Genomic DNA, 18,247 nt, shown 5'->3' on the forward strand with positions numbered 1-18,247 from the left:
CAACATATTTCAAATTTATGCACACATAAATCATTTGTATGTGTAACAACAGCTGCACTGTGTGTAATATATAATTTAGATATATACTATACTGAAAATATTTTTCCCACATATACTTTCTCCCACAAATTTCTTACAATGTTTATGCTTTAAAACGTGGGATATTCTTTGCCTGAATTCCTTGTACTTCCTGAACAATGCCTCACATTTCCCTGCTTTGTCAGTAAATAGATTAGTGCATATAACTGCTTTAGAATAGATTGTTTCACTTCAATATGTTCAGCTTACAGCACAGTTTACTGTGTGCTTAAGCCTCCAGTGTTATCTATGAAGATATTTGAGATTAAAATGCTATGAAAGTATAAATATCGATTACATACCTCATTTAAACATAACCAAACAAATTTAGACTCGGGATTTCTTCTAATCCATGAGTAACATTACTACTGAAAAACAATTACAACCCAACACATGCTTTATGACACTCTAATTTCTTTGGCATGGAGAAGTTCCTTATAAAAGTTAAAACATGAACCCATTGCCACAGCATCAGGAAGCTGGTTTTACGTCTGGTATAAAACAAAAAACATGTTATTTTCCCCTCAAGCGTGCTAGAAAAAGCAGGCCTGTCTAAAACCTTCATGTCACACACAGTCATAGGGATGTGAAATACGTTACTGGAAGGATGACATACCACATTCAGCTATAATTGACTCAAAGTAAACATCAGGCATTTTGAGGGAAAAAAATCCAGGAACCACGGCTGCCATTGCCAATTGGAAAAGAAAGCCATAACAGCCTACCTGAGACAAGCGAGACTGTGTCTTTCTCCCATGAGACAACAGTGATGTATGCCTCCACAGAGGAGGGGATAATGCACTTGAACACTGCTACATTGCCTCTCATGGCTTTCTGGTCCTCCACACGGACTGTATAGGGTTCCCGTAAAACTGAAAATAGAAGAAGATGTTTCATTAAACAAGTCGTAATCACACATCCCATCCACTTCCTCAGTCTTGCAAAGTTCCCCCAAGGTTACTCAGGTTGTGAATTCTTTTGCCTCAGTAAATTATACAGTTTTGCAAAGCTGATTGCAAATGAATATGAAAGCATTCCCAGATCTTTTTGTTTCCTCAAAATCTGCATTTCACCATATTTCTGTGTTCTTCCCCTACCTAATTATGAGGGCAAGGAGAAAAACTTCTGTAAGAACTGCATATTTATATGGGTAAATGGTGTTATGTCTTCCATTACTTGTTTAGTTTCTCATGCCACATTTCCCATCACAAATTGTTTTCTGCTGTGTCAAAGGGTACAAAGTACATACAAGTACCGTGTGTGAATTAGACATCCAGAGGGTAGAAGAGAAGGTCAGTGTCATTTAGGATTTTGAAGAAGTGAGAACTGAAGGAGAAAATCAATGGCAGTGACAGCCAGAGAAAAAGCAAGGTGTCTCAGAAACACAGAGAAACAACAGCAGGTAAGGCAAGAACTACATTCAATTGACCAGCACTGAAAGAAATAGGTTAATGGTAAGAAAACAGAAACTATGATTCAGAGTTGTATTAAAAACCAGCATGGGGGCACTTAGATCCAGGATATGATTTGTCTAGCATCTGGAAGAATTAATTTAATGGACGAAGACAAGAAAAGAACAAATGGAGATAATCCTTCACACCAAACTAATACTGCTGTAATGAGATGAATTTGCACAGGGTAGGAGAATGGAAAGAAGGAAAATCCTGGCACTGAAACAATTCAATGAAGAATGAGGGGTGAAAAATCCTGTGAGCAACAGTTAATGGAGAAGGTGGTAGAGCAGAGAAGAAACAGATGTTGATTACCACAAGAAGTAAATGGCTAAGACAGGAAGGACAGGCAGCAACATAGACTCTCCACAGGACCATAAGGTCAAGGTGCAAAAAAAGAAATCACCACAGCCAACATAGTTACATATCTTGAGGTGGCAAACAAAGTTATATATTTTGAAGTGACAAACAATTTCAATGAAAATAGGGATGAACGTATTGGAAAGTGACATGTGTGTCTGAGGCAAGTATATGCCTGAGGGTAAAAGTTATTGGGAAGAACAATCCCAGTTGCAACAGTGTAACCAAGTCAGCAATGCTGAACTGCCACATTACAGTGACATTTCTTGCCTACATATCCTGCCCACAAACATATACCAAGCTCTACCAATTAAATTTAACCACATAGATTCTAGACTGAAGAGTCAGTAAATCCTTTGCAGAGTTTACAAAAGTATTTCTATATACCAGGAGCACTGGAATTTCTAAATGTCAACCCCACTTACAATGTATTTCAAGAAAAAAGGGCAGAGTACTGAAACGTAACTGTAGTTTTCACAAATGCAAACAGCATCAAGTTTTCAGGTCCAGTGTTACCACTGCAAAAAGGAAGACTGAAGTTCTCCATCCCAAGCAGAGAATCACAGAATCACAGAATCATATAGGTTGGAAAAGACCTTTAAGATCATCGAGTCCAACCGTAAACCTAGCACTGCCAAGACCACCACTACACCATGTCCCTAAGCACCTCATCCAAACGTCTTTTAAATACTTCCAGGGATGGCGACTCAACCACTTCCCTGGGCAGCCTGTTCCAATGCTTGATAACCCTTTTGGTGAAGTAAAATTTCCTAATATCCAATCTAAACCTTCCCTGGTGCAACTTGAGGCCATTTCCTCTCGTCCTATCACTTGCTACTTGGAAAAAGAGACTGACACCCACCTCACTACACCCTCCTTTCAGGGAGTTGTAGAGAGCAATAAGGTCTCCCCTCAGCCTCCTTTTCTCCAGGCTAAACAACCCCAGTTTCCTCAGCCGCTCCTCATAAGACTTGTGCTCTAGACCCTTCACCAGCTTCGTTGCCCTTCTTTGGACATGCTCCAGCACCTCCATGTCTCTCTTGTAGTGGGGGGCTCAAAACTGCACACAGTATTCGAGGTGCGGCCTCACCAGTGCTGAGTACAGGGGCACGATCACTTCCCTAGTCCTGCTGGCCACAGTATTCCTGATACAAGCCAGGATGCCATTGGCTTTCTTGGCCACCTGGGCACACTGCCGGCTCATATTCAGGCGGCTGTCAACCAACACCCCCAGGTCCTTTTCTGCCAGGCAGCTTTCCAGCCACTCGTCCCCAAGCCTGTAGCGGTGCATGGGGTTGTTGTGACCCAAGTGCAGGACCCAGCACTTGGCCTTGTTGAACCTCATACAATTGGCCTTGGCCCATCGATCCAGCCTGTCCAGGTCCCTCTGTAGAGCCTTCCTACCCTCAAGCAGATCAACACTCCTGCACAACTTGGGGTCATCTGCAAACTTAAGCAAGACTGTAGCAATATAACAGTTAGGAACTCTAACCAGAAGTGAATAGATTTAATTATAAATTAAATATCTTTTTTAAAAATCAAAACAAATCCATCTTCTGGATAAGATAGACCCACTAGTTTTTAAAAAAGTCAATTATTTATTTTTAATCAAAGGTTAAGTTTCTTAACCCTGTTATAAGTGCTGAAATGATATTGTAAGAACCTTTAATGCAGTCACTTAACACCACTGGCTGCCCTGTGATGAAGCAGCCCCCTAATCTTGTTCTACACTGGAGGGAATGGCACATAGATCATCTTAATGAGGCTGACTTTTGTCTAATGCTCATGCTCCAACCATCATTTACAGAAAGGCTTGTTTAGCAGCAATGTAATAACACACTGCTAAAGGTATTTGTATTTTTTAAGAATAGTTGGCCATTTTTAAAACCTGCCCAGTTGATCATTTCAGTAAAAGCAAACACAGAAACCATATGTGGGGCACAAAAACTGGAAAGAGGTTTATTAATTTCCTTGCTTAAAAAGTTTACATTATTGTGATTTCAGAGGCCCCTCAGTTATTTCCAGATCATGGTTTTGCCACTTCCCATGAATGACTTACTGATTTTTATTTTTTTTTAAATCCTAAGTCCCTGACTCATGAATTTATATGAGAATTCCAGCCTTTGTTAAAAAGATATATCCTTCCCTGCCATGATTGCACAGGAAATCTTGAAGATGAATGGAGATATGCACCTTTACTCCCATGTGGGACTGGCCTGGAAGAGGATTGGGTTTGGGTGTCTAGGTATGGGGGTTATGGTTTTTTGGGGGTTGAGAATGTGTGTTGCATTATATGCAAAATTGCATGCAAAACCAGAGTTACAATCATCTGTGATCTGGAACCCTTATATCTGCTACCCATATTCTTGGGGAAGCGGGTAAATGAGCTTCAGACTTTCTCAAGCTGACTGAGAACAGGCAGAGCTATATTAGTCTTTGTATGACTGTGCTATGATCAGATGCTCCACTGATTGCTTCTGTATTCCTAGGAAATCCTATTGGTGTTGGAGGGCACTGGAAGGAAGAGGAGATGAAGAATAAAAAAGATTAGAAAAGGCCCCCAGAAATCATGCTAATTAGGGCCAATCTGAAACTCTGTACAGATTTCACACGAACAGAAATGTAATTGCAAGTAACACACAAACAAATGAAGTTTATCACTTCGTATCTGAGCAACACAGGGTTTATCATCTGAACATAAAATACACTTACTGCTATGCACAGAAGACTCTCTCAAAAATTGTATTTTCCTATGACTGAGGGATTACACAAGCCTTTGGTAAAGATACTCACTAATAGCTATTGTCTGCTATCAGGCACAATGACAACTCTGACACATAATATCAGTTCATATGAAGGAAAGGGACTTGTTTAACTTGTTATCCAAACCCCAGATTAACTGAAAAATTGAATCATATGGAGAAATGAATGGTTCAGGGGCAAAAGATTAAAAAGGGAAGCAAAAGGGGTAAAAATGGCATTTCTGACTTGGCCGAAAAGACTTGTTAGCTTATGAGTCAAGCAGCTACAGCCACCTAACTGCAAAGCTTTTTTTTCAGGTCCTTCTTCCATTTGCAAGGTTTATTTCTCAAGCAGAGGAGGAAGACTTCTTTTGGGGTTCCATGGATAAATGGGTCAATGCTGAGCAAGAGACATAGCTGCATTCTGTCATCCATATCAGATGCTTTTAAAACTAAATGAACACCAGTTCAGAGCTTTAGGCTAGCAACGTTGCAAGTTTTAGCCTCCTCTACATCACCACATTAGTTTATTTAAGAAATAGAAAAACTGGAAACTAATACTGGAAAATAATGCATCCCAAAAGATGCTCAAAATTGAGATACGTTAACAAATCCACAAAGGATGAAAAAATATTATGTTGTCTCTAAATATAATTCTGACAGACAGACAACTTGCCCACAAGTCCATTAAAGTAAAACTAAAAGCACAAAAACCAGAAACGAGTTCCAAACCTAAAGTTGGTTACTATGTATTCATATGAATCTTTGGTTTTCAAACTTTTTTGAACTGTGAACAACTAAACATTTTCAGAAGAAGCATAGACCATGACAGAAACTCCACATATACGTAACATGAACTTGCTTCTACTAGTCACTTTTACTGCAAGAAAACACACTTTTGTAGACTAAAATTTTAATAAGACATATGAATTTCATGGTTTTTATTCTTACCTTCTAGTTGCCTACAAACTACAGATCTCTGAATGTTAATGTATTGTTAAAAAGAAGATAATACATTCTCTTACTTAAGAAGAGAGTAACAGCCAAATCTGCTTGCTAACTGTTGACAGTTTTCCCTACATAACTCCTGTGAAGGCATATCTCCAAAGGAAAGATACTTCTCTTCTGAGAAAGGACTAGTGTAGCTCCACCAATAACAAAGAAGTTATGAGGATTTGCATTAGCCAAGGGTCAGCTCCCAGACTAGCTTGTTTGTTTGTATATTTTAATTAAGTGAAGTGGGTAGACAAAACCTTCAAAAACTATGCAATCGTGTTTATGTGTTGTAACAAAAGGCCTGATTTTGATCCCACTCTAATTCTCCACTGGCTGACCCACTCTGCACACAGTCAGTATAGAAAACAGACGCAAAACCATTATGCTCATTTGCATCTTTTAGCTTAAAGCTAAAAGCAGAAAGCACTGCCTATGGACCAACATCAGTTGCTGAATTTGTTACACAGGACACAAGTTTCTCTCTCAAAACAAAGCAACGAAACTAAATACAACCAAATGAGAAGGGATGTGATTAGGCAAGCATTCCTCTTTTCTTCCAGCCCTTATACAAAATCCAAAGACTGCATCTTTTTGTCTCACAGCTCTTTAATGAGTAAGCAGGGTCTGATTAATGATTTCATTATCAGTTCATTTTTCCTTATACGTGTGCAGAAGCTCAACTGATTGTGATCTTTGGAAAGCTAACTTTTCACCACCAAAATAAATCAAAATCAGGGAGGAGAAGGAAGAATCCACTATTTTACTTAATATTGTGAAGAGTTCAGAGATTACAATTCTGGCTGATCTCCTTTGATTCACAGCTGCTGCTAATCTTTGTCTGAAACACCCAGGGGTTTCCTCCCTCCTCAAACCCATTTGAGCCCAATAAAAACTACTTACCGGCCTTAATGTGAACATCCTGACTTCTGATTTTCCCTGAAGGATTTTCAGCTGTGCAATAGTAAGTGTTATCATGGATTAAGTTATTAAAGCTTGAAGGAGGGAAGGGGAAAATTTGGAGAGTGCCATTGGGGTGGACGTGGCGGATCCCTGGGACATCGTAGATCTCCTCGCCCGTTGCTAGGTACCATCTGAGCGTCACAGGGGGGATTCCTGCTGCGGGACAGGGTACCAACGTCCCTGTGGTGCTAGCAAACACTACCTCTTGCAGAGATGCATTGACAAAATATAGACTGGCATGTAGATCTTCACTGAAAACTGCAAGACAAAAAAAGAAAAAGAACAGACCTTGAAAACCTAAGAAATTTCAGCTACATACAAAACAATTTGACTGTTATTTGCCACAAAATCAAACGTAATGCCTAGGGAAGGTAAGCAAAACATCTGGATCCTAATGTAAGCTCTAATAAAGTGTTTCTCATTTTAGAAGATATCAGCAGATTAAACACACTAAGTGGTTTACATCCAAAAGTAAAATGGGAAATCCCTTTCTTCGTAGTGTAAACTGAAACAGATCTGATCACTTTTGCATTTGCTGATGCAGCATTTTTTTTGTAAGACCAGCAAAAATTCATCAGTAATCTACTTCCATGAAATTTCTAGTAACTAAATTTCTGCCTGGAACACAGGCAGTTTCTGTTAGCATTTATACATTTATTTTTACAGTCTTTCCATGGCAAAATGATTTATAAAGTAATAAAAATTACTGAGCAAACAATGAAAAAATCCCCATAATTCCTTAATAATAATACATACCTATACTTAATACAGATACAACTTAATAAAGACATTATATAATTTGGTCAGGTCTTTCTAACAAAGACCTATAAACCTAGGTACAAAGCACACATGGTAATCTTGGTTCTGCCATCCATGTGACTACAGCCCCCCTCCCAATCTTAAACCACAGATTCTGTAACACTGAAAAGAAGTTAGTATTGGTCAGAGCACAAGATTAGCCCTCATTCTTCTGAGCACTTCTGCCATGGGCTATTCAGCTGTTACCCAGCGGGCTTGAAGGCTCCAGGTGGCTTGAAGGTTTCCCACATTTCGTCCAAAATACCTTCCTAATCCTCTCTGTCTGAGAGCATATCAGCATAAGGCATGATTTTTGTTTTCCAATAAATGGTAGGAGACATTATGAACACCACCATTCTGCTGTATATTTGCATATACTGCTCACTTGTAAAAAACTTGCCAATCTTGCTTGGCACAAACACAGAAACTTGCATATTTCACTATATCTTGAATGCAGTAGATTATGACATGATTTTCTGAATCAAGTCTGGTAAGGAATAAGTTTTTGAAAAGGTGACCATAGTGCATCAGGCCCAAGTGACCATTGATAAGACAGATATCAAGTTTAGCCTTCATTTGCACAAGATGAATGCTATTGTCCTGCAGAAATAACTTGCAATCCCAATGCTAAGTCATGAAGTGCCTTGTCTACCTCTGCCACTTAGTCTTATGGTAGCTTGGAGCACAAAATGGACTATTTTTTCCTTCTCTCTTTTGACATCTTGAGGAGATAGAAGGTGGGAAGATATTATCTTCTAAATATCATCTTGGTATTGACATCAGGAGACACCACCTCAAAAGAGAGTGGAACTGCCTCTGGAAATCCTAGAATGAAAAAAGTAAGCGAGACCTTCTTAAAGCAATAGGGAAAGATGTCTGACATGCAGGAGGCAGCCAGATAAATGAACAACACAGAGCAGGATGAAAGGCACTTGGAGATTCAGAAAGAAGACATTTCAAGCACTGGAGCTGATGAGTCCCTGCATATAGATGAGGCAGGTGCTAGTACAGAATAAAGTCCCTTGCAAGAAACAAATTCTTCCTAGTTGGCGCAGCCCTAGGAGAAACTTGGGTATCTGGAAAGCAAAAATAGACATAATAGGACTAAGCGCAGGAAGAAGCAGGGTTGAATAAGATAGTGCCACTTTTACATAATCACGTTTCTAATTATAGTCGTACTTTGAAGCAGAGAACAGTATTGTTTGTAACATAATAGAGCACTAAAAAAAAATAAAATTTGGCATTGTTCATCTGCTGTACAGGCTATTCTCTACAAATACAAGGGAAACAATCAACAGGGCATTTTAATTTCCATTGGCCAACAAGACATTCACATAGAAGTAATAAATATGGTTCACATTTGCCAACTTTTATTATGCTATACTGCTTCTTAACAGGCATTCACGTAAAAGCGGTAGATTTGCTGGCCGAGAATAAAGAGGTGAATACCAAATTGCAAATGCCATAAAAATAGAGACTATCAGGAACTATGTTTGACACTTCCACGGAATCTAACTTTCTAATCAAAATGCAGCACAGCCGAACTAGAGACTCATACTAGCAGCTCATAACAATGAATTTTTCCAGCTGCTTTGTATCCCCTGTAGAAGCTTTCACTACTTTTGACAAACTTTCCATCCATCAGCCTCTACAATAGTGCTTCATTTTAAAACAGCATCTGGTACACATTCATCTTAATGGCAGACACAAACACACTAAGATCCCTGGAAAATAATTGCAGTGCTATAATACACACACATATACACAATGCTGACAATCCAGATGCATTTTGTGGTGGAAAACAATGTGTAAGCTACTTGGATACATTCAACAACAAAAATGGGATTTCAGAACCTTTTATTAAAAAGATATTTCTCTGCAACATTCCATAGGAAGAAAGTGATTAGCTGAATACCAGAACAAGTGATATATCAAAACCTAATTGAAACTGAGACAAGTCAAAGATGATATGTAATTATATGTTACTTAATGGTAAAATATGATCCAACTAAACACCATATTTTACCGTAAACAGAAGCAAGCTCAGACTAAAAGTTGCAAGGGAGAGTGGTAGGGAAAGTTGATGAAAGTTATAGATATAAAACAGTGAAGAGAAATACCTGAAGAACAAAAACAAAAAAAAAAAAAAAAAGGTAAGAATAGAAGGAGGGTCGGGGGGGAAAAACCAGGCAGGTTCTACCAACTGCCTACATGCTATTCTGAAAACAAGGCTTTTGAAGTATTTTGTCTCCACAACAATGGCTAAAATTAAGAGGGCCCAAGCAAACAGGCACAGGCCTGCCCCCACAGCCTGCTCTGCAGGAATGGACCTCTACAATGCTTCTAAGCCAGAACTGAAATGGCTTACAGTTGAGTCTGACCACAGTTGGCCTGGACAGGGATGACATCAGCATTTTCAAAGAGATGACATCAGTTAGCAGTCCAAGGGAAGGAAAGTCAAAGATTCCTCCTGAATAAGGTTTATTACTGAAACCAATAATACTTGAGGAAAACAGGAGGAAGCCTGCACCTCAGCAGCACTCAGTGGATGCCCCAAGCGAAATGGCAAGGTGACAAACAGTCTGCACGTGCAAGCGCTTCAGGACAGCGAGGCAAAGACCTAGGCCCTTAACTGTGTGGTTAAAGGAGTACATAAACAGTTTATCAGATCAATAGACACAGGACAAGAGACACTTCTTGAATCTCAGGTTAAATAGATACCATTATCTTACTCATACAAGGAGGGAAGGAGGGCAATTTGCAAGTTCCGTCAAAATTCCTTAGAATCAACTACTTGAAGCTTTACGGGGAACTGACAAAGTATAACAGCCAAGGAAATTTCTCCTGCTTTTCAGGGGAGACAGCGCTGCCGCACTGTGCCTAGCAAAGTGCTGAATATGTCAGCCAGATACGAAATTTCTTTTAGCACTTGAGAAATCTCCTGTCAAGTAAACTGGCTTATCTCACGACAAGCTGGTCAGTGGGACTGCAAGTCGATCACACTTAGAAACAGAAAGTGAGACTGAGCACTTTATAGCCAGTCTGGGTAGATGTAACCAGACTGGACAGAGATAGGTATAAAGATCTAGGCTGGGCTTTGCATTTGCTATATCTGTACCTATTGGCATAGCTAAGACTGGACTCACTTTTTTGGTTTGTACAGAGGTGATCTTTACTCTCTTCTGGTATGTCACTTCTTCCTCCAGGTCTCCAGGGTGCTGCAGCTCCTACATATATACATGCTGTGCACTTGAAGGTCTTCTATAAGGGCCTAGCAAATAACACTTTTGATATTTCTGCCTATAAGGGTGTCATTTGTCAAGGTTTCATTGTATATTGCACAAGACAAAACAGGCTGAAACTGGTGCTTCACAATCCTCCTTTTTAATGAGCAGAAGGAGGTGTCACTAAGATATAAGGGAGAAGATGCTACATTTAAGCTACCATACTGGATCAGGCTTGGGCTTGCTCTGTGTAGGATATCATGTCCTGGAGTGATCAGCATCAGCTGCAACAAAGAAATGAAAGAAGACATGCAAAAGCAAACCATGAAACTATCTGTCCAAGGGAGATCCTCCTCTTCCCTTCCTCCACCGTTCTCTATGTCTCCCTTCAGACTGCTTCACCTTTAAGAACCTTTACCGTAATGATGCCAAAAGTGAAAACTTTCACAGAGTTTGCATGTAACATAAGAAAAATTTATATCTGTACAACTTGGTGCCAGAATGCAATGCAGAGGCTTGATGTTGTGCATCATGATCTCTTTCATGTTTTAGTACGTTTAAATAACATGTTTGTGATTTTTGAAGCTAGCTTTTTGTGCCACACATTCTTCCAAAACCCTCTTTCCATATTCTGCAAATGACCACTTAAAGCCCCAGTTTTCTCTTCAGTTCTTGAAAGAACTGAAATACCTTTGGGCAACAAACAGCTCAACATATGCAAAAATATTAATAAAATGTCTCTGAACAATTAATTGATATTTATATTTAAATTACCTTCCCTGTCCTTTTCAAAGTCTAAATACTATTCCTGTAATGCTTATGCAAGGGGAAAGTTTGGTCCTAAATTAATAACAATTTCAAAACAAAGGAAAAATTATTTCTTATTCCTTTGATTAATCAAATCCAGCATGAAATATTTATGTAGATAAAATAAAAGATATAAATCAAAGTGAAAGTCTGGAGCAAAGAGACCACTGAGATTATTTAGATAAAATAAAAATCAAAGTAGAAAAGATAAATTATGTAATTAAGCAGTTGACTGCTCTCCTGCACTACAGCAGGTTTATAGCAACAGCCTTAACTGTCTTACTGTGGAACGTCAGGTTTGCCACAGCCCTGGACATTAATATTTCCTCTCCTTTTCTCCTCAGTGATGTTGTGATTGATGAACTGAGCAACAATCAAGTCTTTTATTTAGATTTAATAGATCCTATAAGGTGTCACCTTAAAATTTAAGAATTTCTCACTGTTAAATACCAGCAACGTAAACACAAGAAATCTGGAAGCAAACCCAAGAAGTATAATAAAAACATAAAAAATAAGAATATAAAAGGACATTATAGAATAAAGTCTAAACTTTGCCTCTGTCAGAAATCAGTGATCCAAGAACAGCCCTTTTTCAGAAAGCTCCTTCCTGGTGCTGACTCTTGCAATCTGTGCTTGGAATGGTAGATGCCTGGGACCACTTGGTGGGACAACACACTCCAGCAAAAGCTGACAGTTGGGAAAATTTGCTATAGGCATCTTCTCAGCCACATAAAGCAGAAGCAAAACAGGATGAGACACAGTCTCTTGAGCAGTTAATTGACTACGAAGCCAGGTAGTGTCATCAACACATCAAGCTCCAATCAAAGTTTAACAAAAACAAAAAAAAAATATCAACAGCCTGTGTGCCTTCTGGAGGATGCCTTTTCCAGAGAGACCCCAGCCATTGTGCCTAGGTTAGGAGAGCAGTTTTTCTGAGCCTCCTTCACAGCTAATGTAAGACAACAAACGCAGCCTAAAGGCAGTTTAGACCCCACTTTGGTGGGGCAAATCACTCACTTCACTTGGTCCTTCATCTCCACCAGTTAGAGAGAGATTAGGACAACTCTCCATCTTTCTTGAAGACCTGTTAACTGGAGAAGGCTAGCCCAGCTGCCCCAATATTTTTAGCTTCTGGGTGGGTGTTTGTTGTCTACAGTTACAGGTCCTTCTACGGTGAGTCCAGTCTGTCTGGCACATGTATTATCCTAAAAGCATCACATCCTTTGCCCGTCCTCTCACCAGCACTTCCACAATATATCTCCAGGTTTCATAAAATTTAAAAACAAGGCTTTTTTTGTGGTTTTGGTTTTGTTTTGGTGGGGGAAGTGGCACATAAAAAGCAATAGTAGAATCATAGCAAAAAAGACAAATATGCTCCCCTTCACCCCCAAAAGTGGGCAGGGGGAAGAGGCAGAAAAGAGATATTATCTGCCAAAAAGGAAGAAAAAGCTAACAGGGCTACTGGAAGTCAGAAGGATGCTAACACTCAATGAGGGATTTTTAAAGGAACTCCTCAGGATCCCATATCTCACGAGAGATCTGGTATCAGCAAGACAGCTCCTTTTTCACTGGCCTAAAATCAGAGTAGGAAGCAGGCAAGAAATCATCATCTTGATCATAACTCGCAAAAACATACAGCTATTAGGTAGAGTTTATCCTTCCTTTGAATGCCTTGGCATCTTGTTTTATTTGAAGTTAAGAAAAAATTATATACACCTACAGGAGAATATTCCACTTGGCATTACTAAAATATTCATTTGCTTTTTAGAGGTTGAACTTCTCTGTGAAATTTTGGGACTCAAATATAACAATTGAGAAATTTAAATTCTGTTCTTTAAGTGCCATTTTCCACATGGTCAGTGAAAAATATTGAAACCCTCATTACCAGAAGAAAACAAAATATTGCTTATTCACTGTAAGGTAAAAGACAAATATTTTGTAAAAGAATTTAATGGAATTCATGTAAAAAACAATCCAAAAAACCCCCAAAACATTCGTAAGAAAATGGCTGAAGACATCTAAACAATAAATTATGTTTAAGGAAACTGAATTAACAGGATCATACTACAGGTTAATTACCCTGTTGACATTCAAACAATACAGTATGCTAGGATAATCTTTTTTGCATAAACACACACAGAGAACTGACAAATGAAACATTTCAGAGTGCATTGCTATGCCTTTCAAAGGAGTAGTAGAAGCATTACAAATGCAATCACAAATATGCAGATTACTTGGTGTAGAACACAGCCAAAGACAGTCTGGGTGGGTGGTAGGGTGAAATGCTAGCAAGCTATATCACTATTTAGGATGATCCCTCCCCCCACCCCCCCGCCCCGATTCCATAATGTATCGCCATGACTGAGATTTAAAAAAAAAAAAAAAAAAAGCAGCTGGATAGGCCTTTTCTCCTTTCCTCCATCTCCCCTTGCCAAATTAAAAAAAGGCCTTTATTTTAAAAGAAAAAAAAAAAACGATTAGGCATCTACAAACAATAACGTTGTTCTCACTACTCAGTAATCAAGTAACTGGCTATGCAAAGTGACCTAGAGAAATTACTTCAGCTACTGTGAAAAGATCACAGTGATGAGGAATTGCTATAATCCATCTGTGATCATGTCTCCCTCTAGGGGTTTTATCTAATGACTAACATATAAAGTTGATAAATATTATAAATTTTGTTAGAGTAAGGGTAAAATGAATGCCCTTTTACAATTTTAGTTTTTATTCTGACTCTGGACAGGAATTTCATATGCCCCTCTAAATTGGTAAGGATTGAATATTCCTCACTATTTGAGGGGAAGGAGGGTAAAACATAAATCACATTATAAGTGATAAGCTTCAGGTGGAGGAAAGATAGGTGTCTTCAAGAACAGGGAACAGGAAAACAGCACTGGATAAAGATGCTCTGACCAGACTCCAAAGTAAGTCTTACTAAAAGGAACTAAAAGAACGAAGAAGAGAGAAAACAACAGTAAAGAAAAATGATGAGAGAGTGCTAAAATCAACACAAAATAGCTTTAATATGGAAAACAAAATGAAATCAATTGCACAAACTGATTTGAGATTACAAATATAATTAACAAAGACATGAGTATAATAAACTATTACACTAGTAAAAATAAATACAAAAGCACCAATTAAACGCCACCACCCACAACAGTTTTAAGCTAAGTCAACAATGGAGTCAAGGGAAAAACATTTCCTATCAGCCAGTTTGATCTCCTTGATCAATGTTACTTTCTTGTAAACTGCTGGGAAAAGCAGAAAAAAAAGCCCAATTTTTTGTCTGCAGTTGTCGTCTCCTGCAAAAAGGAAGATAACTCTGCACTGGTCAGAACACAGGTGTTCATGAGAACAATGGACAGAAAAATACTTTTTTTGTTTCCCCCAGAAAAATATATCTTCCAGCAACAAATGCTGAAATTTCAGCATTTCTGAAATGCAGAAAACAATTTTCTCTGATACTTCTTACAGAGGCCTCCTAAACAGTGAACAAGCAAAAGCGTGAAGAATCTTTTTCACCAATTTTTCAATTAGGAAACGCTAACTTGTCCAAACTTGAGCTTTGCGTGGGTGAGCTGCTAGTTGTCCTTGACAGGCTGACCTGCTGGGCTTGAAGTGAGCCCCAGCACCTGCAGGGGCCTCAATCAGCACAGGGAAAGGGCAGAGACCCAGTGCACCTCAGAGTGGCACTTTGAAACCCGAAATCTCTGAATTTGGCAAAAATGCTCCTTGCTTTCTCTTTGTGGTGGTTATCAGAGACCCTGATGAAGCCAAATGACAAAGTGAATCCCAATTGCTGCCTGCCAGACCTTCCTCCCAGACTTGACATCCAGGTGCAGTGGCAGAGGATGTCCCGGGAGAGAGGTGATGGGAAAGATGGCATCCAGGAATAAGGAGATGAGGGGCAGTTGCAGGCAGAGGCCTTCCCTCTGCCCCTGGACCTCCTCCTCCTCCCACCTCCTGAGGGGAGGGCATAAGGGAACAAGAAAGGGTTGGCAACATAGCTGGGATGAAGAGCCTGGAGAAAGCCTGGGACAGGCCTGTTATCAGTTATGTATGTCTTCCTCATATAAAGAAAGGCTTTAAGGGAATCAGGAAAGTGTTAATTTGCAAAATGTAACATTCCAAAATTGTCCTATACAAAGAAATTTAGTTATTCACTAATTTCACTCTAGCAGGTGCCTGCTTTGGTCATCCCAGGGACTTGGCTTAACTTATGGTAAAATAAAAATTTGAAGTAAAAAGCATTTCTTGGATGTTTGACTTTTTGATGTCGAAGCAGTCCTGTAAATTGTTATGATTGCTACTGCAGTACAAAGCGATAGGAAAAAAAATCAAAAGAAAAATACAGTCTACAGCAACTATGGGTAGGCTGGTTAGTTTTTGCACTGTTTTAATGTATATGATTGCGTAATTGGTATCATTCAGAAAGCCAAAATTCTTTCCACAGTATATAATCTCCCAATGCAGAACTGCTTCCCATGTAGTTTGTTGTGTAATGGTAGCCAGTATTTCCAGGCTAAACAGTATAAAATTACAACATGTCCACCAAAAGGAACAAAAAAATAAATTATGTTTTTTCAGATTGCTACTCTGATTCAATGTGCCAGTGCTCAACCTTTTATTTCAAAGGGGTATTCATCTGAATCAATTTCAAAATCAGAACCACTAATGAGGATAATTAAGTATGCAATTGGTTTTGCCTACAAAAAATGATCACTGCAGAAAAAAGAACACAGTGTTACATTATCATTCTCACAGGACAGAAACTTCCATTAAATCAAAGCAGGCTTCCACAATTAAAAGAAGAGGTCTTCAGGTGAAACCATAAAAAGAAGCAGAACTCACAAATGAGTTGCATCTCTGGAAGGGGGAGAAGTGTTGGTTTTGGTGGAGTGCACCGTAGAGACCTGAGTGCACAGACAAATGCTGAGTGGCAAATGCAATAGATGCAAGTGATGGGAGCCTATAATCAGCTAAAAAGAAATAGTCTGTGATTTAAATGCTTACTTTTAATTGTGTGTTCAATAATGGATTGAATGAAAGGGTAGATATTCATGTGGGATAGGCATTCCAGTTTGGGCTACAAACTACTGGAGTGAGATGTGTAAGTAAGGTTCTTTTCCCTTATTTAAGCAACTAGAGAGAAAATGAAAAGCAAGACAAATAATTGTCAACTTGGGGGCAAAAAATGTGCATCTTTGCTTCTTGAAGCAAGAGCCAATGTATAACCTCAACTCCATTCATTCCTAAAGAACACATTGCGAGAACACCAAAAGCAACCAGACAAATGGGAGAAGAGCCTTGGATTTCTTTTTTCTCACAAAAATATTTTATGGGCAAGAGAAAGATAATTAGCTGTGTCACAGAGTTCTGAAAAATTGAATTAATCAATATTTGTATAGCTTTTCTTTTTACTGATTTACAAAATTATCACTTTTTCCATAGACAGAGTCATTACTTACAAGGATTCATTGTCTGAGATCTAACAGCTTTCAGTCTGGGCCTTGTCTGCAAATGTTGCCGCTGACCTAATGCTTTCTTATAGCATCCTGCTGGCCACCTACATCACGTCCTAATAGGACAACAGAGTTTTACAACTAAACAACAGCAAAGGCTCGCATAGCATACTCTCATTGAACCTGTACAGGAAAGAGTCAAAATTTCAGAAAATATCTCTTCCACAAAAAGATGAAAGTAAAATGTATCAAAATTTTCAGTGAAAGCAATTAAGTGGCAAGATGCTTCACAAAATTATATGAGGGTATATTTTAGAGCAGTCAGCTACATCATGAGTGCCCCAGTCTGGTCACTTCTCTGTCATCTTTCCCACATCACAGATGAATGCTCTAATACTCACGCAAGCCAGAGCCTGCAATGTCTTTCATCTGGATGCAGAAAACAGCCAGGACACCCTTCTAGGATGGGTTCTTATTCTCTGGTTTTTCATGTGGGTGACCTCCACTCGTGGTGAGTGAGTGAGCCCCATGCCCCACTGCCAGAGTTAGTCTCCTGCCAGACCAAGCAAGCCTTCCAACCACCAAGCTATAAGAAACTAGAGAAGGAAAAAAAACCAAAATGTCAAGAGATTTGCAAACCCCGACCTCTCAGTTCCGTTATTCCACATCACAGTTATTACCAAGTATCCTCAAAAGTGGGCCACAAAAGCTAAGTCAGCTCATTCCTCTCATGCCCTCAAGAAGCCATCAGGAGCTCTCAGTAGTAACAGTTACAAGTTCAGCAGCCTCCTGCATCTACAACCTGAAAGCAATCTTTGTTATCATAGCTCAAAGTTGACTCCTAAAAGTTTCTGTAAATCCAAAGCAGGGTTGAAAAGGTACCATAGAAAGCTCTACCCCAAAACTATGAAAGCAGAGAAAGGAGGAAAACAGAGAGAAAGATCTGGATGATGCCCAGCTGTATCCCAATCCCTATCCATGCTCAGCCACTTGGGTGGAAAAATATGTTCTCCTTGGATGGACTCAGCATTGTGAGAAACAATATTGCCGTATTCGGAGGTCTGGGGTTTGGCTTAGCCTGCACAGCTTCTACCCAGACACCAACAGTGAGCTCATCCAGCAAGTACGCTGAAACACACGCTGACAGGCACCAGCATATGAAGCACAAGGTTTTGCTGTAAGAAGTCACAGAGAAACATGGCTAAATACCTTGGCGTTAAAAGAAAATGCAGAAAGAATTCGGTCAAAGTTTTGGCAGTACACTATTTCCAACATAGACACTGTTTTGCTCACTTGTTAGTCCCTGCTAAAGGAAAATGCAAAATCTGCCCACCAGGGCCACGGGGATAAGCAGAGCATGAGGGTAA

General features: G+C 39.3%; 1 protein-coding gene across 1 annotated transcript in view; it reads right to left on the reverse strand.

Moving 5' to 3' along the window:
- Window positions 1–10,889, reverse strand: part of DSCAM (DS cell adhesion molecule) — a 408,129-nt gene extending 397,240 nt beyond the window's left edge. Inside the window, exons 1-3 of the mRNA XM_072852157.1 lie at window positions 10,829–10,889; window positions 6,527–6,844; window positions 804–950 (exon numbers count right to left, since the gene is read on the reverse strand). Of these exons, the coding sequence (XP_072708258.1) occupies window positions 804–950; window positions 6,527–6,844; window positions 10,829–10,889 (526 nt within the window). The remainder of the gene's footprint in view (window positions 1–803; window positions 951–6,526; window positions 6,845–10,828) is intronic.
- Between the last annotated feature and the right edge of the window lie 7,358 nt (window positions 10,890–18,247).

This window comes from Ciconia boyciana, chromosome 1 (assembly GCF_034638445.1).
Source record: "Ciconia boyciana chromosome 1, ASM3463844v1, whole genome shotgun sequence".
Taxonomy (NCBI): Eukaryota; Metazoa; Chordata; class Aves; order Ciconiiformes; family Ciconiidae; genus Ciconia; species Ciconia boyciana.